General features: G+C 37.1%; 1 protein-coding gene across 3 annotated transcripts in view; it reads left to right on the top strand.

The window, feature by feature from the left end:
- LOC121378508 (myocardin-related transcription factor B-like) overlaps positions 1–27,066 on the top strand; it is a 124,428-nt gene that overhangs the window by 72,937 nt on the left and 24,425 nt on the right. For 2 of the 3 annotated variants that reach the window (XM_041506708.1, XM_041506709.1), the window contains exons 5-6: positions 12,872–12,937; positions 17,202–17,257. In XM_041506708.1, the coding sequence (XP_041362642.1) occupies positions 12,872–12,937; positions 17,202–17,257 (122 nt within the window). Of the gene's footprint in view, positions 1–5,872; positions 5,928–12,871; positions 12,938–17,201; positions 17,258–27,066 lie in introns of all 3 variants that reach the window. The other variant, XM_041506710.1, reaches the window with a different exon arrangement.

The raw sequence follows: 27,066 nt of genomic DNA on the forward strand, positions 1-27,066 counted from the left end.
TTGTTCTATAGTGTCTATAAAAGTTGATATTTCGTCTATATGTGAACATTTTGCCACAAGTTGGGTGAGACTAGGATTTTTGGGGTAAAAATGACATGAACTGATTTATGGTTAACTAAGATTATGAATTATTGTCCTGTTTTAACTTTAGATTACGTATTTTCAAACTAAAATTATCCTTATGACGAACTAAGAATTATCTAATTGCTAACAGTAATTGTTTTCTTGTTTAGACTGTACAGTGAAAGAATTGATTTGCGGCTGTGAATAGTAGACATACATGTAATGTCAAGTTATCTCATTCATATGCTGTACAAAAGAACTGTTGCTTGTCAAACTAGTCCTATTCAAATTTCAAATGAATACTATATATAACTTTTTGGTTCAAGAAAAAAAATTGCTTAGAAGTAATGTAAATGCATATGCTGACAGTGTTTGTTTTTCACTCTCTAGAGTTGCAAATTACCATGTGTTACACAGCTGTTAACCATTAAGTTCAAGTGTATTGAGGTGTCATTAAATTATTATTGCTTTCCTTAGTAAACATCCATGCAGTTGTATAGAAAACAATGCCTGCACCATTAACACATTTCTAGTTGTATTTGATATTGGATTTTAAGATGCTTAACAATCCTCAAGTGTGGAATTACGTGATGGTATTGTTTTTATAATTGCGTGAAGTCCTGTGGTAACAGAGATGCTGAGAACTGTTTGAAATTAAATCTATTTGTTATCAGATTGTAGTTTTTAAAACCGTTCTTCCATAAGCGTTGTGTAGCCACCTGAGAGAAGCAAAGTGAGGTCATTATTACCTGCTTATCAGTCTCGTCAGTTTGTTTCATAAATCACCTACTGCAGCAACAATCAGTCCAGTGGCTGGCAAAAACAGATGCTTTGTTAATAAACATCTGCTGGGCTCATACGTAATTGTTGAAGGAAATATCTAACGCTGTTAGTGTGAAGAATGCCAGACTGTGGCCATGTTTTCAGGGCTCAAAACTCACCAAAAAATATGGTCACCCAAAAAATAATGGATGTTGGCAAATTACGGTAAACGAAGCATGAACTACGAGCAAGATTTTAATGTGGAATAAATATATGAAGCCCGTACGCAGGGGGAGGGTGCGAGGGGTACGTATACACCCGCCATAGTCTGCCGAGGTTCGTCCGTGGATGTGTAAAAAATATATTTGACATATTTTGAGACAAAGAAACATTTCAAATTTACTTCCCAGAATGCAGGAAAATGCATCTCCTGCATTCTAGATTTAAAACAGTTTCGGGAGGGGGGGTGGGGGGGGGTGGGCATGGTTCTGCTTACGGGCCTGAAATATATGCAATACAAATATTAATAGTCGTTCATATGTTATATCTCTAAAGAAGATTGCCCAAATAATATTATTTGGGCAACTAACGCCATTATTTTTAAATATTTAAGTCACCCAAACAGGACATTGATCGCATTTGGCGACCTGGCCGTTTCGAGCCCTGGTTTTACCTAATTAAAAATGTACACAAGTTTGAAAAATGCCATACTGGTTTTGAGTTTTACAGTTATTCAAATGATATACTGTGGCCAACTTTTACCTCGAGTGTTAAAAACAATATGCACAGTTAATGTGAAACATGTCATACAGTGCCTGAGTTTTACCTAATCAGTAAGAAACCATTCAGAGGTAATGTGCAAGATGCCAGACCGTGCCTGAGTTTTACATAATCAGTAAGAAACCATTCAGAGGTAATGTGCAAGATGCCAGACTGTGGCAGTGGTTTACATAATCATTAAATCTGTTAAGCTGGACAGCAAAATGTAATATTGTTAACAATTGGGTGAACAGTGTTTGAAAATAGGTATCCAAATCAAATTGTCTTAGTCAGTCAAATAGAACAAAATAAAGACTCAAAACATGCTTACTTAGTCACTTCATAGTGGTTTACTGTAGTCATAAATGGTGCTCCAAAAAGGAATTAATCGTAAATAAAATGTGAGTGCATCGTTAAATAAAACATTTCCTTCCTTCCAAAAAGGAATTAAGATACAGCCTGCTGTTAGGTGGTGTTTGTTAAGATTTATATGTTTAACTAGTGGACCAAAAGAAATATGTCTTGATAGTGCTAATAAAAACTATGACCTCTTGGAAGTAGGTAGCACAAGACAAGGGGAGTGTTTCAGACAGTGTGTAAACAATTAGAACCTCTGAGATATCTTGTAAAGCATTATAGAATTAAAATCTAACAGAATTAGGAGTTAAAAAAAAAAATTCTTGAAAAATTATCCTTGATTTTTTGTTTCAGGGGTAGGGTGATTGTTATTTTACCAGCTAAGTCTAAAAAGTGGACTGCTTTTTAAAAGTATATGTAGAGCCCTGCATAAATGATGAATATTTGTTTTGAGTCGTTTTAACCTAAACGTTTATTCATTGTTGAGGGTCCAGGTGTGTGTGTGTTTGTGTGGAAAACGCTGACCTATCAGTTATTGGTTGTTTGTAATGTGCTACTGGTAGTTTGTCATGCCAGCAGACCGGCATACCGGCAAGACAGCGTGCATCAGCTGATTGTGGTGTTAAAAAATAGATCACGAAGTGCAGAGATACCTTTCTGCAAGTGGCAGTGCGCCAGCAGTCACAGCGGAATGTCAGCCTCATGCTTGAATAACAATGAGGAGAGCTGGGCTGCCGCAATGTAGGGCTTTTGTCTTCCCAGATGTACCTCCAACTACAGCACAGCAAATGGGTGGGTGGAGTGTGAGTGGGTAGGGGGTTGGTATGTTAGGGTTGGTTGGTGGAGAGTGAGTGTACATCATCCCATAAACAGGATAAACATACCACAACCTTTGATATACCAGTCATGGTGCACTGGCTGGAGCGACAAGTAGCCCAATGGGCCCACCAATGGGGATCAATCCTAGACTGACCATGCATTAAGTGAGCACTTTACCACTGAGCTACGTTTCACCCATGACCAATCTGTTGCTGATCCCATTGGATTCTTTTCCATTCCATGCTTTTGTCTTTCCAGATGTACCTCCAACTACTGCACAATAAATAGGTGGGTGGGGGTGGGTAGGGTGTATGGGTTGGGGTGGGTGTAACTCGGTGGTTAGAGCAGTAGTGCAACAGATGACCAATCTGTTCCTGGCCCCATTGGATTATTTCCCGAGCCAACTAACAGGGTGGTATTGGCCACATTCATGCATCAGTGCTCCACATACATGTATGTGGTATGTGCTGTCATGCTTTAGTTTGTAGAAAAGCGCACATTGTTGCAGAGTTGTTGTCAATTTCTAGGTAAGAGTCGAACAAAGGTGCTACTGTAATATGTACACAGACAGAGAGAATACTATGTGATTGGTCTGTAGATACTCATATAATTTGCAAAGGCCAATGGGATACGTTTCTAAATGAGTTGTAAGATTAATGGTAACTAACAGACACAAGTGTTGTATTCTATTTTTTACATATCCCCAAACACCAATTTTAAAAGAAATTTAAACATTAACTGCACCATGTGATTAACTTAAACATTAGAGATAAGTCAGTTCTGTTTATTAATTTCATTGGCCAATTAATGTGGCTTTGGCATCCAGTTCACCACCATGGAGTAGCCATTCAGATGTCTTTAAAATGAAACCAACATATGTGGGAGATCACTGAATGATACCACATATTTTAGTGTTCTGTGCAATACACGTAGGTGTGTAAGATACTTGCTTTCCATACAGTGATGTGTTTCAGTTTAAGCCATTAACAAACTGGTCACAGACTTTGGCAGGACACTCAACATTTGATGTCCCTTAGCCAAAAAATAAAACTAGGTTTTCTTGCAGTTCTGTCTGTTGCACTTAATAGTTCAGCAGATATGTGTGCTATAGGTCAGAATCTGATTGCCTTTTCATGTCTAGGGGTGATGTTTTGAAATGTGTCCTCTGATACACAGTGTCAAATTGGCTCAATGACGAACATGCACATGTGTATTGTTCAGACGTTAGACCAAGGCATCGGGTACCAGGTGATTGTTGACGTACACAAACGTGTATGAAAGTTGACAGTTGTTGCTCGTTGCACAACATGTGCTCACAGTCAGCCGGTGTATCCAGTCAGTATAATGCATTGTCTGGCTTTTCATAGGTTATTTCCGTGTCGCCAGTTATGTCAGGTATCACACAAACAAAGGCTGTTTGTCTCAGGAATGAAAGTAATGGATTTTGTTGTATCTTCCAACAAAAAATAATCAACAGATGGTTTCTCTTCTCTGCGGGGCAGAATAGTTGACATAGAGTTGATGCCCAGGATGGATGAGCCTCAATGTCTAAGTGGTGACAGACACTGAAAGTTCCCGATCCTGGTCCCTTTCCTCTGTCTCCTTTGAGGTAGTTATTTTCTTCCTGCCATGCATAGCCACTTAACCCTTTTTTAATGTTTGTGTTAGCTCCATGTCTGTCCAATTCCACACCCCCAGTCCTTGTTTCTAACCTCAGTGTTGAGGTTCTTGTCTTGAATGATCCCAGTGTGTTGGGGTGTTGTTAAACATTTATTTATTTCCTCCATTAGTATTAACTTGTGTTATCACTGTCACTTTCTTAGGATGACGTCACTGGATCACATCTCATTCCGAACTGATTTTTAAATGTTTATATTCACTGATTATCTGCAACAGCTATACAAGACATGGCTATGTTTTTAGTTTGCACAATTATTATTGTTCATAAACTAGTTTTTTCATAACTTTACACTTCAGTTTTTATTAAAGATTTTGAAACATTTATTACAAATCTTTACAACTGGTTTTGTAATGACTTCTTGCTGCCCCACAACAAAGTCCATGGTATGAACTGTCCTATCTGTGAGGAAGAGCATATAAAAGATATATTGCTACTAATAGAAAAATGTAACAGGTTACATGTACCTTTGAAAACTAAGAATCAGGTGATTAATTAATCAGTGTCCTTTATTTATGTCGTCAAACAAAACAAACTTAACTTTTCTTGAATTAGATTCCTTAACACTGGAGCTTACATTCCGCATTCATGTGCTTGACAAAACCATCATCCGTGAATCTGTGTAAGTTATAAAAGATGAATGGTGAGTTTGAGAGTGTGCAATATGGCTGATGATGAAATCATTGACTGTAACTGTGTTAGACGGCCAGCTGGGCTGCTGCCAGTGTTGTGACCTTGTGTCACTTGGCTGGGTCCCAGCAGTTGCAGCACACACACATACAGGTAGGAGAAGGGTATTACAGTGGAGTGTGTGCGGTCTGCTAACACTGGTTTCGGTTCCTGCTTTTTGTGCATGTGGTACATACTGAGAAGATCTCTAATAAAACACATTTAACTTGTTACTTGATAAAACAGTCTTCCTCCCACGTCAAGGGCTATTTCTGGCCTTGAAAATGTCAGACAGTATTTTCATTTGTTTTTCTTCACCTGCTTCTAAAAGTGGTAATGTTGCACCTTAATAATTTAACAGATCTCTAGCTCATACAAAACAGAAATATACATGTAGCTTCAATAAATTCAAGTGTTTGTCCTGGCAGCACATCACATCTGGTATATGCCATTAATTTAAAAAAAAAAAATCATCTTTTTAAAATCTATTTTATATAAATTATTTGATATTAAAAAATATATATGTATAGGCCAGAATGAAATTGTGTTTGTAGCAATGTCATCACACGGTTTTGTCATCAGAATAAATTTATTTTAAAAATTCCATTACAAGATTCCAGTTCTGAAAGCCAGTAATAGAACATGCCATTTACATGTTACTACAGTTGTAATGATATGGCAATACAGTATCATATCAGTATCGTATTACAATACTACTTATATCATATTAAGAACTGTTTCATAACATTGGTGTCTTATTTTCAGACAATGTACAAATTAGTCTTCAGATGCATCTGTTTAAAATTTAATTTACTAAAAGGTATGAAATTCTGCAGTTCTTGTTATATGAAATTTTGATACATATTCCTTTTGAAAATATTGTTTAACTATGCTTGAAAATTGATTTATTGAAATAATATTCAGTTTCATAATTGTTTAAATTTTAGTTTTTGCATTAATTTTATTTATTTTAAGTTTATTACTTACTTACCACTATGTTTTCATTTCAAACCTACTCATGCAGCCATCTCGGTTTAGGCTTTCTGCCAGAAAATAATTTGAGAATTATTAATTTAAAAACGAAACAGACTATAAGTGCCTCTGCTAGGTACAATATAGTTATGGGTTAGAAATGTTTTGAAATTGGACACTGCATTTCAGGCACTTTAACAAAATGTAAACAACTATAATCTATCTAAATAAAACATAATATATCCATAAATTTTGAAGATTTTAGGGTGCGTAATTTTACTCTACACACTCTCTGGCAGAAACCCTGCTGATAGTATTGCCACTGGTGCACTTTCTCTTCATAAGAGCTTGTCGAGTTTTCTGAAAATCCACTATCCGTGGGATTAGTTATATATTTTTAAAATTCAGTCCATAGTTAAAAATCTAGTAGCTTTATCCGGTACTTCTGTGTGTATCGTACATTTTTACTAATAACATTCGAAAATAAAAACTGAACCGATGTGACCAAAATGCTTTATGATCACTATATAATAATAATAACATGTAATTTGTAATGTTATTTGTGCTAATACCATTAACTACTCCCAGTAAATGAACATACATATATTTGGTATATAACTGCTATGCAATATGCAGTACACAATAGGTTGAAACCAGTGGAAGGTACAATTAAAACATGCAAACTGTTTTGTTTAGAAGTTCTATAAAACTGACAGTTGCTAATAAACATTCTTTGATTCTCTTAAATGTCATGTTAGATTAGATTACATCAAATGTAATATACCACAATTTTTATGTGTACTGCCAACAATGTTTAGATTAATTTTATTACAAAATGTTAACATTGCCAGCAATGGGAACTGATTTGGTGAAACATAACTGGCGGCCATTTGCATTATGCCTACAGTGTATTACTTAGAGTAACCAAGTTTGAGCACCAGTGTCAACTACATCATGTAAATGCCAGGATTTGTTACAAAGGATCATTTTTGTCTGTTCAGTTTAGATTTGAATAAAACTAAACTGGTAGTTGCTTTAATTTTAGAACCGTTCTATGTTGATGATATTTAGATGTTGCTTTAACATATGAATTTGATCATTCTCGGGTGGGGCCCCCCCCTCCAAAGAAAGAAAAAAGAAAAAGAAGTCACTTTTCGTCTGAGATGTTTGTTTAGTGGGGTGGTAGGGTTTTTTTTGGTTGTTTTTTGTTGGTTTTTGTTTTTTTGTTTGTTGTTTTTTAGGTTTTTGTTTTGTTTTGTTTTGTTTAAGTTTTTGGTGGGTGGTGTTGTGTTTTACTAGCTGTCAGGTATCGTGAGAACAACTATTTACTAGCCTGACGGTAAAACCCCCCACTAACCACAGTATTCTAGAAGCCCTGTCACTTATGTTGGATTAAACTTCATTAAGCTGACATTTGCTAAAGAGGTGCCTTGCTATTCTCACCAATAATAAAACGGGACTTAACTGTAAGCTGCAAATTAACCAAGAGACCATTTGTATTACTTCATTAGTAATTTAATACTTGTATGTGTTGTAAATATGTGCGTTTGCAATATTTACATGCAATAGTTTATTAAATCTTTGTCTTTAGGAGGCTGCTAACCTAGGTTTATCTGTTTTGTGTTAAGATTTTCCTCATCTTCCTAGTTTTTGGCTCACATATGGTACATCAAACAGTTAGTTAAATTTGGGTTAAAGTGTCCTTATTATGACCACATTCCATTTCTATTTAGTTCTAGCATGGTTGTTCCACTAAAGTTTCACCAGGTCATAGTGCACACCTCCAACCCCATAAATTTGACCCCATGTGAAGGTCAAGGTAATTTAAAATAATTTAAAAGTTAATGTTTTGTTTAGTTAAGTTCTCTAATACACTTAAATTCTTTAACGGATGGCTGTAATATTTTGTATAGGTGTTTACCAGCATGACATTGCAATATGATGCAAGGGCAAGGTCTTTTGAACTTGGTTAACATTTTATTCAAATTTCTCTATTACTGTTTGCTCTTGAATCCTTTAATGAATGACTTTCATGTTTGGTATGAGTATTCATCACATCACATCACATCACTCTTACTGTATGAGATCAAGGTCATTTTAACTCTAAAACAGTTTAATGAATGGTTTTCATATTTGGTATGAGTGTTCACTAGATGTGTATTTTAGCAACACACCATCAGTACCATAAATTTATCTGCCTGCTATCGACCTGGTCTGGCTGCCAATGCTCTGTTGCAGTGGACTAGCGATGACGGTCCCTTCTCCTACCCACCTCAAACCCTTTCTGTCCTGGACGAAAGAGCCGGAGAAAGTCGACACCTGCACCCATGACAGGTGTGCGCTACAACAGCTTGCTCTAAATGTGAATGTTAAGCCCTGTTACCTGACTTGACCAGTATCATAAATGTCAGCGCACGGTCATTTGAAACTTAAAGGTTTTTTCAGTTGTTTTTTCAAACTTGTATATCGTTTATAAGGACTGCTTTCATATTTGGTATGAATGTTCAATAAGCAAGTCTTAACCACACCTCTGGGGTCATGCATCTGACCCCAATGTAAGGTCATGGTCATTTTGAACTTTGTCATGTTTATGATTGCTTATAACTTTTGTTATAACAATTTGATATCCAACAAATGAAACATGTTAACGGAATCTGGTGTTGGACTATTTTAAAAATGGTCTAGTAGTTATGTGGATTGATCTAAATTTTGTTTTCATTATTCAACCTTATCATTCTGCTATCCCTACAGATGGATCATCTGTTACTAATTGTCTCATGGTGTATGTGCCTTACATTGTGCCCTGCTTCCTAATACCTCCATCTACTATGGGTGTTATAAATACCAGAGGTAGTGACTATTTCCAACACAGATTTTCTTCTTTTCTTCATCTCACTTGGGATGTACATCTTCCCCAGCTACCTTTTCAACACCATCGTGATGTGTTGCTGATATTAAACAAACGGTGGGAGCTGGGATGACATTTGAGGTTTCGGTTTTCTCTTTTATCACACATTATCACACAGTTGTTGGCCTGCATGAAAGCTGAGCAGACTGAGTATCTTGTGTATCTCCTAGATGCTGCTGAATGTATTATTAAACATACCTTGAACATAGAAATATAGGAAGGGTCCGAGGAAATAACCGGTGATGTCCACGTTTGTCATATTTTTCGATTATCTAGTCTAATTCATATTTAAAGTTTGTACTTTTTTAACTGTAAACTAAACGTCATATTATTAAAAACAAGAAATACAATGGAATAACCTATGATGTCAGTATTATAAAAGTGGTGTATGTCAAGATCACAGTGACTCAATAGAATAAAAAACTATAATTATGGTAGGCCATTAAGGGTTGTTTAATTGAAAAGATATTGTATTTCATATAATGTATATATATATATATATATACAAAAGGATGGAGCACAAGGTATCCATTTTACACGGTAAGGGTTGTTTATAAATCATGCTTGTTTAGATATAAATATTCCACGATTGTATTACTACAGAGTTGTAAACTTTTAAAAATTAATTATCTCAAAACACCAAAAGTGCTATTTACAGGTTATTACTGTAAACATCTACCTGAGTCATAATCACCATAAGCGAGTGCTCTACCAACTGAGCTATAGATCCCACCAGCACCTTATGTTGGACCTGTGAAAGGCCTTGGAAAGTTGACATCACCATAGTTTTGAGTAACACTTTTTTTTGTTAATGCATTAAATTTAGGACATCATTTATATGATCCTTGCTTGAGGTGCATACCTTGGTGGATCCATTCAACTGATAGGGTTTTTTCTTGTTCCAAGCAGTGCAACACATTTGGTCAAAGGCTCTGGTATGTGCTATCCTGTCTGTGGGAAAGTGCATATAAAAGATCATTTGCTGCATCAGGAAAACATTATTGGGTTTCCTGTGATGACTACCAAATGTTTGACATCCAATAGCCAATGATTAATTAATCAATGTGCTCTAGTGGTGTTGTTAAACAAAAAAAATTCTTCTTTATTTACATGGTCATGGTGGGTTACACGAAAAGGAAATGGGTTACTTGAATTTTTATTTATAGAACCCATAAATGGTTTACACATTTTTAGTTCTTAGGCCAGCCATAGGAGCCATCGTTTAAAGTGTGCATTGTCCTAATTCAAATGTCACTCTGAAATGTCTACAGCTGGGCGGTATACCGTATATACTATTCGGTATCGGTATCGGTATCATGTCAGTACCGATTTACCGTACCGAACAAATCTCAAAATAACAAAATTTTGGTATTGAAAAATGTTTTACGCCATTTAGTAAAGCATTAACAATATATCTGACGAATGCAAAATAGCTGAAAATAAAAGAGAGATGAGCGCCTTGGGTAGGGAATTTAATTTTATTTAGATGAAATTAGCGGGTGAGACTTAACTCAGTCATGCATTTAAAGCCAAGTATACCAAAATACCACTCAGTATCGGTATTGCATCAGTACTGAATACCGTATCGCTACCGAGGTAAAGAACCACAGAAATACTGATACCGATACTAAACCTGAAATTTCAATACCGTCCAACTCTACTAGAAATATCTTTAATTAATTTGTAATAATCCACATGTAATGGGATTTGTGTAAAAGTTTTAATTGATTGTGCTCATGACAAATGAAAGCAGACAGCATTAAAGATATTATCCTGAGTCCCCACCATTTAATATAATTCTAGTTAACAAAGCTTTTGTAATGATTAAAATTACATAGTACATTTCCTTCCTTAGAATATCACATGCAAAATAATTTTGGAATAAAATGTAATCTTGGCTACTTCAGACACTAGAATAGTTTGAAACACTGTGGAGATTTGAATACTAATATTCTAAACAAGAAAATATACTTAATGTGTCAGTCAGACATTAACAGAGATATAATTATGTTAGTAGGAAACACTGGTGACAATGGCAACAGTGTCTGAATAGTTGAAACTTAATGACTCTTCTTATGTAACCTCTTCCTACCACTTACAGAACATCACTGATCAAAGTAAGCCATTTTAATATTTCTCTACATGAATTTGTCAAGATAATTTGTTCTTCTTTAACCTCTTCCTATCAGGTACCTGAACATTACTGTTGAAATTAAGTAATTTTAATATTTCTCTGTAGATGAATTTGTCCAGTTTATGTGGTAGCTGTATACCTACTGAACTGGTGTAGGAACTGCCATTTAACCTTGTTTTGTTCAGGTGCAGTAAACATGCCACTTGGGAATTTTTACTCTAAATATATCTGAAGTCTTGATTAATATAGCCTTTCCCCCCTTTTTTTTTTAACCATGTCTGCCACTTAAGTTAAAACATATATTAGTAGATTTGTTGGTTTTTAAGTTTTGAAAAACTGAAGCAGAGATATAGACAAATGTTTGGTGCTAATCTCTGCAGATGAACCAATTAGTGATGTGTGCAGTTTAAAAAACACCAACATTTGTAAACGTGTGTTTAAAAACACATAGGACTCAAGCATGTAGCCAAAAGAAACAAATCCCCCAAAAACCAATCAGAAAAGAAAAGAAAGAAAAAAAATCCTCTAAGATAGTCATACCAAAACAATGTAGGTAAAAACCACATGCTTGTTAATTTGTGTAGTTGGAAACTTGTTCAATCCATCAATAATTATTCCTATCTTATCTCTACCGTTTTGAGGGAATCCTGGGAATTCCGTGGGTTTGCATTCTTTTTGGTTAGTCAGTGCTGTTTACTTCCAACTGGGGATGACTAGTTCCTTTACTATGTTGTTGATTTTGCTTTATAATTTTACCACCACACAGCGCATATAGCGCAGTGTTTTTTCCATTTAGATTCGGTTAGGTTATGAGCCTGCTGATATGTTGAGCATGTGGGAGGTTCTGCGCTCAGGGAATGTTAGTGTTTGGGTGGCAATGCACGGAATGTTGCTTTATGAAGGATATGAAATAATCATGTTGAAAGACTGTACCTATGATGAAGAATCGAAGACTGTAGAATTTCTTAAAGACTTGTTTGTTTAACATATAGTGTTTATCCTGTGGTGGTGATACTGCACATGGAATTTTCCAGTGCCATTAAATACTCCAAAGTCGTCATGAAATTTTTTTTGGCTAGCACTTTGAAATACCATTTCTGTTTGATACCCAAGAAAACCAAAATTTTAGATGTGTTAGTAGCTGATCATTAGTATAAGTGTGACACTTGATTAAAAGCTGCTGTGTCTGTAGACATGTAGAATATGTCTCATTCAGTATCAGAACAATCTCAGTAGTTAAGCCATCAGGTTTCAAGTTTTCTTGTGCAAGCCAGCCAAGAATGTCCAGTACCCAAATAATCTCCAGACATTTAAAACTTAGTACAATAAACAGAGTGCTCTGAATGGGACAAAAATGGAGACCCTTATATAAAATGGCCCAATTACCATGTAGATAAAAATATGTTGGGGGTAAACAAACATTCCTTTCCTTTTCTGTTCATTTAAACACTACTACTCTGCCAAAGATTAATGTCGTAACCACACAAGTACTGTTCCAAATCATAACATAGTTTGTATTGACCTTTATTAAGCAGATACCTCTGTAAAGAGGTCACTTTGTGATACTTTCTCAGGTGGCTGCTTAACACAGATTCAGTTTACACTTCTCTTTGATGAATCAAGGTAGTCCTGCCAGTTCCTCCAACACAAGTATCCATTACAGATAGTTAACTTAACGAGATTTCGTCCCGTATTATTGTGTTGCAAATGAAACCACTTTAAAGAAATTGTTGGGTTTTTTCTTTTCTAGCCCTGAAGAGAAAGTTGATGCTTCGCAGGTCGGTGAATGAACTTGTGGACAGAGGCATCTATCCCCGTAAGTATTTACCAGCCTCCAGTTATAACAATAACATAGTCGAAAAGTATGCATATTAAAGGCAGGTTTTTCAATAACTTGTCGACAGAGGCATGTGTTGGCAGTTATAGCAATAACAGTCAAGAAGTGTCTTGTACAAAGGTTTTTTAATTGATAAATGTTAATTACAAACAGGCAAGTATTGCAATAGAATCTATGTGTTACACAGTACATCTGGCTGCAAATTTAGCAGATTTCGTGTTTTCATGAATTCCAGATTTTGGTCCAGAAGTGTAAGGTTATGAGATGCAATCTCAACATATCTTTTTTACATAATTTTTATGATTCCAACGGTATCCTTTCATAAAAAAAAAAATCATCATAAATACACTGTCTATTAACATTACAACATACAACATGGTGAGGAGCAGACAGAAAGAGTAGAGACGTAAATTGAATAATGCATGTTATTAAGCACACTTGACCCAGGGTCTGTCCATGATGTTTGTTGTTGCTAGTCTGTCCTGACCGGTTCTTTAAGTTTCTGACCAGCACTGTGGCTGTTGATTATACTGCAAACTACAACTAACTGTACTATGTCAGAGTACTGAAGTCATCTAGTCCACATTAGCATGTTAATTTGACCATTAACAAAGTACTAGATAGAATACTGTTACCTGCCTTTTACCACTAGGTATCTCATACACATTATATGGTTGCTATGGTAATAAAAGCAGCAGCTGAACAACTGCAAAACATTTTGAAAACACCCCACAAAAATGAAACTTCAAAACAGTTTCTAGTTTATTCTCCTGTTTGTATATTATAAAGGTATATTATAAATGAAAATTGTATCTTCAGAATAGCTGTGTTCACCATCTGGATTTGAACTGGTATTACAAACTGTGTCTTGTAAAAATAACATGTTTTACTCTTTGTATAAATGATTTTGAAGGATGTAAGTATTTTGTGATGCATTAAAAAGAAATTTGATTTGCCACAAGAATGTGAGTTTATTTTGTGATGCTTTCAAAAAACCGATGGATCCCCCCCAGAGGAATTTAAGTGCATTTTGTTGTGCATTAAGAAGAAATTACCTGGGATTCTCCCGTGTTGGCGCAGCTGCCCGCCAAAGTGGTCTTGGTTTTTCTAAGTGTACTGCAAAACAGGCGGTGGAAGTGTTGTTAGTGTGTAATTAGCAGGAACATGAAAGTCGGTCCTCGCATTGTTTGTTTGTGCGAGAGATGGTTCTGCTGCGTGGAACGTAGGTGTATGTGGCTGCTATCTTGTCTCTGTTAGTGAGCTGCTGAAAGGCACTCTGCACATGGCAGTACAGGTTTTATTGATGTCCTATTTGCAATGCATACATGTACGTGCATTGGCAGATTGGGTATTAAGAAAATAAACTTGACAACATTTTAAACAAAACCTTTATTAGCATACAAAAAAACAAAACCACAAAAAAACTCTACAAAACAAAACAATATAAAAAACAAAAACTAAAAAAACACACAGAAAAGCACATTTCAAAACCACTCACAACAACAACAACAAACCAACCCCCCACCCCCACCCCTGATCAACAAGAATTGCTAATCCTCTTTTTATGCGCTATCCTGAAAGTCCATACAAAATAGACTGTTTAAAATGAATCACGTTGTCAAACATGCCCTCCCATTCATTCAACGTGAAATATACCTGCAATATTATGTTGAACGGGTTGATCTGCTATGTGTGAGGACAGACTGTTTCTGAGGATGATCGTAAATAAGAGGAAACGGCCTGGACAGGGGTCTCGGCTAATCTGTTAGCAGCAGCTGGTGGTACTTTCAACAAGTCTGATGTGATAACTACTCATGTGCAGCTACTGCTGTTTCCTGTTTGTTAGTTGCTGACCATGTGGTGAGCACTAATATATAGCTTCTTTCACTCTCACAGGTAACTGAACCAGGCCTTGTAGGAGGTCTAAAATCCAGATTCATGATGTTTTGCTAATTCTAGAAATCAGCTACCATACTTTTGGTATGGGCAATAGACCTCTCAGTGAACAAGATTTAGGGGAGTGAGTAATTGCTCCCCTAACTTAGTTTATGGAGAACCATTAGAGCTATTTTCATATTCACATGCTAAGGGGACCTTAAATTACTTTCCTTGAACTTGTCTCAGGAGAGTGATTTGGGGGGGGGGGTGGTGGCGGAAATGATGGGGGGGGTGAGAGTGATGGGCGGTGAGAGTGATGGGCTGGGGGCAAGAGTGCTATATAGCTCCCCTTAAACAGCGAGGTCTGGGACAAGACTTGAAAGTCGTGACTCCTGACTTTTACAAAGACTCCAAACTTACATGCTGGCTGTATGGTCATGACTTGAAAGTCGTGACTCCTGACTTTTACAAAGACTCCAAACTTACATGCTGGCTGTATGGTCATGACTTGAAAGTCGTGACTCCTGACTTTTACAAAGACTCCAAACTTACATGCTGGCTGTATGGTCAACTTGAAAGTCGTGACTCCTGGGACAAAGACTCCAAACTTACATGCTCCTGTATTTCATGACTTGAAGTCGTGACTCCAAAGACTCCAAACTTGCATGCTGGCTGTATGGTCAAGACTTGAAAGTCGTGACTCCTGACTTTTACAAAGACTCCAAACTTACATGCTAGCTGTATGGTCAAGACTTGAAAGTTGTGACTCCTGACTTTTCCAAAGACTCCAAACTTGCATGCTGGCTGTATGGTCATGACTTGAAAGTCGTGACTCATGACTTTTACAAAGACTCCAAACTTACATGCTGGCTGTATGGTCAAGACTTAACTAACCCCTTGAGCTGAAACTTTTATTAGGACAGGGTCATCTCCTGGTTTACTTCTGCCTGTGTGTCAGAATTAAAGAGAAATCTCTCACCCTATCCTACGTATATGTAGCTGTCCTTGTTGTTTCACACAAGCAATAGCTGCAGATCGCATGTGCTCATGCAAAACGATTTCCACGTGGGTGAAAAACTGTACACCTCGTCAAACACAGCTATTGCACATTTATTTATTCAGAATTACTGTGACATCTCATAAGTTTTATAAGGGCAGTTATTTCACTTGTTTGTTTTAATGTGCTGTAAATCATATGCCTTCAGAAACTTGAATTACTCTTTACAGTTCTAACACCTTGCAGATTGTTTCACCCATTTTGGTGTTCTGAGAGTAATTGCTCTCCAACATCATTCAGGAGAGCAGTTTATTACTCATCAGCGACTTTTGAACCATAAATACTGAACGTAATAAAGAATGCATGTGTGAATTTATGTGTGAACCTCTTGGGGCGAGCTAATAGTTTTTCATGCATCCAGACTTGTGAGGGGGCGGGTCGTAGGTACAGTGCTTGAATGATGTGTGATCAATCTAAGATCGATTCCCATCGATGGGCCCATTGGGATATTGCTCGTTCCATCCATTGCTCCACAAAAAAGGCTGTGGTATGTACTATCCTGCCTGTGGGATGGTGCATTTAAAAGATCCCTTGCTGCTAATTGAAAAGAGTAGCCCATGAAGTGGCAGCAGCGGGTTTCCTCTCTCAATATCTGTGGTCCTTAACCATATGTCTGATGCCATATAACCGTAAATAAAATGTGTTGAGTGCGTCGCTAAATACAACATTTCCTTCCAGACTTAGTGCATGCATTCTCAAAGTTAATCTTTTCTTCATTAAATGGCAATCATAAATTGTGTTTATTTGGCTAAAATTACAAGGAATATTCACAAAACTACAAAATTATGTTGGCCTCTGTCTCAATCATTTGTCAGATAAATCTGATGGCTGGCAGGTTAAAACAGTATATTGCAGATAAAGATTTAAATTGTAAACAAAAATATCACACAATCTAATGTCAGATAATGCAGTGAGATGGCTTGCGTTAATTGCTGGTGGATTGTACATATGTCTGTAATATTTATTACAGATGTATGTTCAAAGTGCATTTAATATAAACATAATTACTTATATTCATCTGGTTTATTGCTGATCTGAAAACCCCACTAGCTTTTACAAGATGGCCACCTCGGTACCTAAACTTAGTATTTGATAAAGTGAGAGTGAATTAGAGGATCATTTGGGTATTTCAGAAATCAGTTTATAATATGAATTAACTGTCTTTGTTGCTGTGGTTTGTGGTTAACAAAATGCCTGATTTAGAACTCACTGGCTGTATGGCAGCACCGATGTGTACTATTTACCTGCGTTGTGTCTTCCAAGGTTAGGTAAACCTGTAATTACTTACATTGGTGTTTTTTATTTCAGCGTTGAAAACTCCACCAGCTTTTGCAGAGCAGAGAAAACAGCTGGAAAGAGCAAAGGTATGTTCAAGTGTGACAAGTCTTTCAAAACGACACACATTAATTATAATGAGATGTCTTACCAATAAGCGTTTGGTGGGTAGCATATTTGTGCTTAATACTCGGTTTTGTTTTGTCGATTAGAAATATTTAACTTTCCCATCTAGGATCCAGATGGCATCTACTTGTGTTTTTATATAAATGGTATAGTGTTTTCCCTAGCTTGTTTTAGCATGGTGAGCACCATGCCTCAATAGTCTAGCACCATCTTGCCTTAATCAGCACTATGCTGCCCTGAGATTAAACAAGCTTTTTTCAGTAATTAATTCTAAAATTGCCTTTATAAAACACCCCAAAAGGTATTATTAATTAATAAAATATGCCTTTTATATCTTTTGCCATTCATTTATTACAGCAAGCACATAAATTACATTAATGTTTATTTTAATTAATTTTTGTGTATTTTTAATAAAAAACAAGAGCCCTAAAATGGTGAAAATGCCCCAAAAGTGTTTGGTTTACCATGCCTTGCCAAATTTATAGGGAAATCACTATAAATGTATGAAATCATTTATTAGCCCAATGAAAAAAATGGTCACATATACGACCAAATCGGTCACAATGTAGAGAGCTGCACTAAACCACCCTGAATGTTATCCTTCAATAAACTTAAAAAGAATATTTTTAACTAATTAAGTATGACAACAGACACAAATTTAGTATGAAATAGTTTTGCTGTGCTATGCAATTTTATAAGATAAGTGAATTCACAAAAAATTACAAATGATTATCGTATTGTGAAAGTAGCAGAAAGGTAAGGTGTTTTTTTACTGACACCCCAGAACTTCAGTTAACAAGGCCAGCCTTTCATGGCATATTGGTGAATAACTCTTCTTTGGTATGGAGTCCTTTCCTTTCAGAAACTGTCAAGTGGGAAAGTACAAAGAAGTCTCCTTAATTCCAGTCATTACTGACAACACAACCTTGGCTTGGTTCACATAATCATGGGCAGCTTCATTGTAATAATTTATCTATAGATACTAATATATACATATATTTTATATTAAAATATTATATACACATATGGCAAACCCCTCATGAACCTATTGGATTCATTGAATAGCCCAACAAGTAAGTTTACAGTTAACAAACCTTTCTGATCAATGCAATGTGAAATGATGCATGCACAAAACAACCTGTTGGATGTCTTGACTACTCTGTAGAAGGAACTTAAGTCATGTTCTTTTACGACACAAGCAATGTATTAAGATTTATTCGTGTTCCAGTGTTAGTGAACCAAGGAATATTATTGTTGATGCAGCATACAGTTGATGTTTTTTACCACCATGCCTACAGGTTTGATGTTTAGCTATCAAGACCAGATACGTTCCTTACTGGGATGAGAGTTTTTAAATTAGATCCCATTCTGCTAAACTTAGCTCATGCTTTCTGATTGATGGACCCAGGAAGCATTAGTTTATGGCCGTCGAATGTTTGTTCAGTTCCAATGGGTGCATCTTGTGAAAGATCTCCCTGTTGTTCGAGTTAGCGTGGACGCTAAAACAGCACATTTTGACGATGTTATGAGAGTGTAAATAATTCTAGTATGTGCATGTAAAACCTGCTAGCAATAAAAATGATTACTTGTTCAGCTATGTCAAGTTAACTTGTGCCCGAAATATTGTGATTCATTTCATGAAATCAATCTTACCTCCACGGGGAAACGATCAACCCAGATCTGTGAACTGAGAATTAGCACCACTGGCAAGCAGTAAAGCCATTTGTCAAACTGACAGTGGATTGTTCCTGGGGTCTGGACTAAAGAACAGAACCATCAGACTGTTAATTCGACAAAACCTTTCACAGGAAGTGATGATCACTCCATTGGCAGTCTGGCATCTGTCCGCTGATTCTACCTCGCATTCTTTCAGTTGGTGAAGTGATGAGATTCATTCAAACATAATTAGTGTGACTTTTTTTAGTCTGTTAAATTTAATTGCCACAGACAGAATGTTGAGTTCATGACAATGAAAACAATTTATTTCAACTTCTTTAGTCTATTCGTTTGCTGGGTCTACTGACCACAAATAATAGCCACCAGACATCTTTCAAGTCCATGGAAGTGTGGTCTTTTCTCTGATCTGTTGATAGTACAGACCACATCTAGCAAGAAACTCTTAACTGCTCAAATTCAAAACAATTTTTGCATGCCTACATCCATTAAAGGTTCGAGCATGTCGTCCCCCCCCCCCCCCCCCCCAATACCCCCATCCCCTACAATCAGTTTTGACTAGACTGCTATGAAGTTGATAAGTAAATGTCTTGCCTCCAAGAACACACAGTACAATGTCGTATAGATGGTGTAAACTTGTAACTCTGCAGTAGGGCACTCACCTGAGATATGATAGGTATTTAACAGTTTCTACCACTGCCCCATCACTGGGCTATAAAATCTGATGATGTGCACTGGCCAGCTGTAAATTTGATCTAAAAAGACTTGAAAAGTTGATGTTTCATCCATATATCAGGGGGGTGAATTCTCCTCAGATCAGCTGTTTTCCTCTCATGGAACATTGTGTTTCCTCACATTTTTCGGTCTACAGGCTGGTAGGTACTGGGTTCGGATCCCAGTCGAGGCATGGGATTTTTAATCCAGATACCGACTCCAAACCCTGAGTGAGTGCTCCGCAAGGCTCAATGGGTAGGTGTAAACCACTTGCACCGACCAGTGATCCATAACTGGTTCAACAAAGGCCATGGTTTGTGCTATCCTGCCTGTGGGAAGCGCAAATAAAAAATCCCTTGCTGCCTGTCGTAAAAAGAGTAGCCTATGTGGCGACAGCGGGTTTCCTCTTCAAAACAGTGTCAAAATGACCATATGTTTGACGTCCAATAGCCGATGATAAGATAAAAAAATCAATGTGCTCTAGTGGCGTCGTTAAATAAAACAAACTTTTTTTTCCCTCACATTTTAATCGTCCTTTCCTCCAAAATGTGTCAGATGGCACAGATTTTAACCTAGGATTTCAAGAATTTCCAGGACTCCTCTAGATTTCCTCTTTTTTACAGTTCACCAATTCCCACCCATAATATATAGTAGAGTTTTTTCTCTACAATATTTGCACCATAAACTTTAGTTTTTAAATATTAAGATGTTAATCAATGCAAGGTTTCAGCTGCTGATAACCAAATGAAGAAATGCAGTGGTAAAGCACTCGCTTGATGAGTGATCAGGTTGGGATCGATCCCCGTCAGTGAGCCCATTGGGCTGTTTCTCGTTCCAGCCTGTGGTATATCAAAGGCCATGGTATGTGCCATCCTGTCTGTGGGATAGTGCATATAAAGATCCCTTTATACTAATAGAAAATTGTAGCGGGTTTCCTCTCTAAGTCTATATCAGTATATGTCTTTATTACCAAATGTTTGACATCCAGTAGCCAATGATTAATAAATCAATGTGCTCTAGTGGTGTAGTTAAACAAAACAAACTTTGTTTTGTTTAAACAGTTCATTTAGTGGCAGGACAGCTGTGATAAAATAGTTTTTGCAGTGAAATGTTTACTTGATATCAGCATTATTCATTTTGATAGTCTTCAGCATTTGTTGACAAATTGTGTTTGAAGGGTGGTTTACGACTGTGCTCTTATGTTTGAGGAAAAATCTTTGAATTATTCTATTGTACTCACAATATACCACATGCAGTCCACTCTTGTGGTTTTGTTAGTTACTGTTGTTTTAGTCCATGCATGGTGCACATTTTAGTTCATTTACCATGCTCTTGTAATGGTTCTTCAAGTCGTAAACATCATCATTCATTGCGTTCTTTGATCTGTAAAAACCCGACATTTTAAAAGCACATTTAGGATTGTAATTTTAAAAAGCAATTTCAACGTCATAGACATTGCTTGGCTGGTTAACGTGTTATCGCAAAGGTATCCAGCTTAGCTAATTAGGATCTGTCGGAAGAAATGAGAATATGGGTGTAACGTGTGTCTGGTTGTTTTAGATGGGTTGATAAGAGGTGTGGCTGCATGGTACAGGTGGCTAGCTGGGCAGAGCTGGTTGACTGCCACTAAGAGAGGCAGCCTCTGCCAGTGTAGGGGCATGTTCTACTCGAAACATGGAATGTAGTAATTGATTTTTATTAATTTCCTCGCAGCTATCTAGTCAGACTGAGGAAACCCGGCATTCTTGATGAATTCCAGGTATTTCCGAAACAACTGCAGGTGTCTAGTTAATGACGAGCTTAAAAAGCCATGTCAAGGTTAAAATTGTTTGGGTTTTTTTCCTTTTCATCAGCTGGATGTTATAAAGTTCTTTGTTTTTGTAGGGGTAGTGGGGTGAATTATTGATTTCATTGCTTGTTGGCTGGCTAGCTGTATCTATTCTAAAACAATTGGTATCAAAAATATCTGAATGTAAAAAAAATTATTTAAATTTATTTATGTTTTTTAATTCCTTGGACTTGAAAATGCAGCATGCAGGGACAGGAAACCTCTGGACTGGCCATAAATTCTAGATTTTAGTGGCTGCTGACTCCAAAACTCTTTTTGACCTGTGAAGAAAAGAAGAAAAACTAATAGAAATCCCTACTTTTCAAGACCCAGTAAAGTTTAACAAATTATTTGTCTAGGATCATTTTCATCCATGGACATGTTGGTGTTACTTTTACCTGGAGGTTATTTACAGGTAATTAGACAATAGAAAACTACCTTTTCCCTCATTCTATACAGCTCATTCCACCTGTGATATAGAACTTTGACCAGTTGTAGAACGTTGACCAGGAGGTGATTCCCATCTGGCCTGGCTTGATGATGTTGGCCAGGTGTGTGTGTGGCGATTAGCCCAGGTGTTGATAGACCGGGACCCTCACAATCTCACATTCTATTGAATGATGAATAATACCGGTAGCCAGGAGGCCAGTCAAGGAATTCTGTCCTCGGCTAGGTAATTGTCAGGGTGTCGGAGGTTTGGTACAGACACTTTGTCTTCTTTCTAATGCTGTCTTCAAGAGGCGATAAACACATTCCTGTTGATCCTGAATTACCCTATCTCCAGACACTGCACCTAGCAGAATCACGAAGACAGCTTTGGATAAATCTTTCAAGTTTAATTGTGATAGCACTGATAGTTGGCCAATACCAGAGTTCAGACATTGCACCCATTGTGATGTTCTAAAAGAAAGCATCATAATTAATAAATAGTTAATAATATAAATAAACAAATAAATAAATGTTAAGTCAGAGATCATAATTTGTGTATGAATTAAAAAAAAGAAGTCTTTGTTAATAATAATTATTGTTTTAAATCTCCATGCCTTGACCGTAGTTTTTTCCTATTGACTCGGATAATGACTCGATCTTCACCAAGAAAGGTGTGTGCTCACTCAAACTCACTTTTATACTCACCTCTACAGTTTTAGGAGAGCAATGGAATGTTTAACAAATGTTATTTGGAACTTCATGTGATTAATGCCTGAAACCGTAACGGTATAAGGGCATGTTAAAATGGTACACTCTCATGCGATTGCTCGCCTAGCATCATTTTACTACAGGTGATTACTAATTACTAGTTTATTTTAAGAAAGCAAAGCAAAGAAGAAGACAAAAATCCGACAAAAAAACAAAAAAACATTCTGCAACAGACATGAAATTAATAATAAAGAATCAGAGAATGCATATACTACATTAGCAACCAAAATCCTTGCAAAAAGGTCCATAGGACTAGTGTTCTAAGTTGACATGATTACTGGATTCAAGTTAATTGATTTTGTACCGAACATTTTGGCAAACAATTAATGAGTAAAATTTACGAGATTAAATAGCTGTACTGACGTGAGAGACTTCACTGGACCACATGTTTATTACAAGCAACCAGGAAATCCAAATGAAATGTGATTGCAGTAGCAAAATGCTTGTTAACTCATCACATTATTGTAAGTACCAATGTACAGTTTTATACAGGGTAAACCAGTCAATAATAGATAAAATAAATCTCTATACTTTTAAGAAATAACTCATGCTAACAGCATGTATGTATAATAGATAAAATAAATCTTTTAAGTTTTAAAAAATAGCACATGCTAACCGAATTTGTTACGCATATGGTTTAAATTATCTTGGTACAGGAACATCAACTAAATGAGTTGAGTGGTATAAATTAAGATCGATTATGGGTAATAAACATAGGATATTAAAGTCGCTACCATTTCATATCATGTTTATATCCCTCGTGAAATAATTTTTATTGTCAATCGCTAAAGCTTCTGCCAACTGAAAATTATTTCACTTGGGACATAAACATGATAGAAAATGGAAGATTGTTTAATATCCTATAAGTATGTATAACAGATAAAGTAAATCTTTATTGATTTAAGACATAACACATGCTAACAGCATGTACAATTTTAATTTTTTTTTAAAATAATTTGATTCAAGACAAAACAGTGGATGCTGAGTCAACCCATATTAGTTCTGATGCCAATTGATTTCTTTCCCATTTTTAATCATCATCACTGATGCATTTGGGTAAATATTGTTTTTTTCTAGATTTAAACTGACATTTATCACGAGACAGAGTTTATGTGGGTTTTTTGTGTTGCCGCTCTGTGAGAAGACATTAACATAGATTTTGGATTCTGTGTCAGACAGAAGCCATCACTTCTAGGTTCTTTTATATTGATGTAATGTTTAGTATTCATAGTGTTACAGTAAGAAATATGATATGTCGAGTGTTCAGTACATCAGTTTTTTTCTTTTTTCTTTAATGTCATGATTTATGGTCATCAGATTTGTTTAACACCATAGCTAGATGTAAAATCTTCTGCAACAGTATATTAGATGGTAATCTTTTTTCAGTTGATACATTTTTATTGTTAGTTCCCTACTGGTCCAAACAGAGGAGACTGGGTGTTTCATCTCCATCCTTCTGTCTGTCTGTCTGTCTGTCTGTCTGATCATCTGTCTCACATATAGTTTTCCTGACCTTTTTTCAGCAATCCCTCATTAAATTGATCTGAAATTAAATGTGTATAGCTTTATCATGTACTGTTACAGATCAAATTTAATTTCCATGGTGATTATGGAATCTAGTTTTGACAGTTTAGGAGATACAAAAATTAGTTTTCTGAACTTTTTTTTTTTTTTCAATGACTCAAGATATTGAGCTGAAATTTTGTGTATATTTTTATCATAAAAGTACTGTTAAAAATAATGTTTGATTTTCATGGCGATTTACCCATTTTTCTCAGAGTTATGGCCAGTGAAGTTAGGAGATACAAATATTTGTTGGGCCTGACAGGGGACATGAATTGCTTTAGTAGTACTCTCAGAGTGCAAGCACATGCACATGCACATGCATACACACACACCACACATACATACCACACCAAGCACATGCATACACACACACACACACACACCACACACACATACCACACATACATACCACACCAAGCACATGCACATGCATACACACACACACCACACACATACATACCACACCAAGTATACTACTCAAAAGAATTTAAGGGTCAAAAATTTATAACCAAATAAGTTTCAGAGTGTATTAGATTGATGATGTAAACTACACCAAAAATTTAATTTATTGTTCCATATTTACAAAAAACCACAAATAAACGTCACTGTATACAAGAAAGTCACATGACATGCTGTCAAAGTTGAAGGTTGTCAAACATGGATTTTACACATTAGAACATTTGTTTAATAGTGTGTGAATCCACCCCTGGCGCGAATACACTCGACACATCATTGTCTCATGCTGTTGATCAGACGTCTGAAGAACTCTTGGGGAATGGCCTGCCACTCTGCCATAAGAAGTTGACCCAGATCATGAAGGTTGGCCGGAGGGGCATGGTTATCCCGAACTCTCCTGCCTAATTTGTCCCAGGCGTTCTCTATTGGGGCCAAGTCAGGCGAATATGCTGGCCAATCCATCCTGGCGATACCTTGTTGTCTGAGAAAGTCCATTACCGCCCTGGCACGGTGGGGTCTGGCATTGTCATCCTGCAGAACTGCCCCGCCGCCAATCTGCTGAAGGCCTGGGAGAACCAACGGCCGGATAATCTCATTCAGATAGCGGATTCCATTCAGATTGCCATCCACCACATAGAGGGGGGTCCTGTGGTGGATAGAGATGCCGCCCCACACCATGACGCTGCCACCACCGAACCGGTGACGTTGTCTAACGTTAACGTCAGCGAAGTGCTCCCCAGGATGTCTGTAGACACGAACCCGACCGTCGTTGAACTGGAGACTAAACCTGGACTCATCAGTGAACATCACTTGACCCCACTGAACACGTTGCCACCGCAGATGAAGTGTGCACCAGTGACGTCTGGCCGTTCTGTGACGTGGTAGGAGTGGTGGTCGAACAGCCTGGCGACGGCAGCGTAGATTATTGGCTCTCAGACGATTGCGTATGGTTTGATCAGACACTCGAGTTCCAGTCGCAGTCCGCAGATTGTCACATAATGGGCGTGCAGTGGTTGTGCATTGACGTAGAGCCATATTGGTGATGTAGCGATCCTCTCTATTTGTAGTGCTTCGGGGTCTTCCCGAACGTGGACGATTTCGAACAGAATTCGTTGCTTGGTACCGTTGCCACAGTCGGCCAACGACATTCTGACTGACACCAAGTCTCAGAGCAACATTTCTTTGCGTATTGCCATCCTGAAGCCAAGCAATAGCCGTTCCTCGATCTTCGATAGTCAGTTGACGTCGAATTTGGAGTGTGCACCGTACACGAATGCAAGCTCCAATTATACGGAAATTCAGCATTGGGAACATGGAATACACATGCAAAGCGTGCAAATGAAGCGCTTTGTGAAAAAGCAAGTTATGGGCACTTAGCAGACCTTTCGCTTTCGTCCTAATTTATGTGCAAATGTAAGCATGTTTTCGCCATTAGAACTAGTCGACAGTGTCAATGACAGTGGATTTTAATTCATTTATGGGTTGCTTAGATCCACTTTCGTCAAAATGGAACAATACCATGCGTGGCATTATGGTCTAGCTAATATAATTGACATTCAGAAAATAATGTTGAAAATATCGTCTGACCCTTAAATTCTTTTGAGTAGTATACATGCATACACACACCACACACACATACCACACACATACATACCACACCAAGGACATACATATGCATGCTCACGCACAGGCGTGCACGCACACACACACACACTGCTTAACTTGACAGTATTATCAGAGATACCACTTTCTTGAAACTGACTGCTCACCTAGTGTTTCAAAGTGTGTGTTGGGTCGTTAACCTGATGTTGGAGCGGTAACACAATACCATTTGTCTGCTGCTTCTTTCATGTTAGGATTCTTACCTGTCAAAGGTTTTAGTTTTTTTTCAACCAGCTATCTGGTCGTAGATGACATGTGGTAAGGTAGTTTGGTGGTTATTTATGCAGAGCAAACAAGTGCTGCGTGATGTCGAGATAACTCGCAACCAGACAACCTTCCCTGAACGATCTTTTAGACTTCAGACGTACCATTTTATGTGACAGTGATGAAAGCTTTGTAAAGCTAGTGGTTCCAGTAGTTTGTGAAGGAGCAGAATAGACAGGTAGTTAGTGGTGTTGAGAGAGCTTACCTCACATTTAGTAGGTGATGGGATCAGTTCCTCATTGGGGTGGTACATAGTTTATCAATAAAAAGAAGGAAGGAAATGTTTTATTTAACAATGCACTCAACACATTTTATTTACGGTTTACATCTGACATATGGTTACGGACCACACAGAGAGGAAACCCACTGTCGCCACTTCGTGGGCTACTCTTTTCAATTAGCAGCAAGGGA

This window comes from Gigantopelta aegis, chromosome 8 (genome assembly GCF_016097555.1).
Source record: "Gigantopelta aegis isolate Gae_Host chromosome 8, Gae_host_genome, whole genome shotgun sequence".
In the NCBI taxonomy this organism is placed as follows: Eukaryota; Metazoa; Mollusca; class Gastropoda; order Neomphalida; family Peltospiridae; genus Gigantopelta; species Gigantopelta aegis.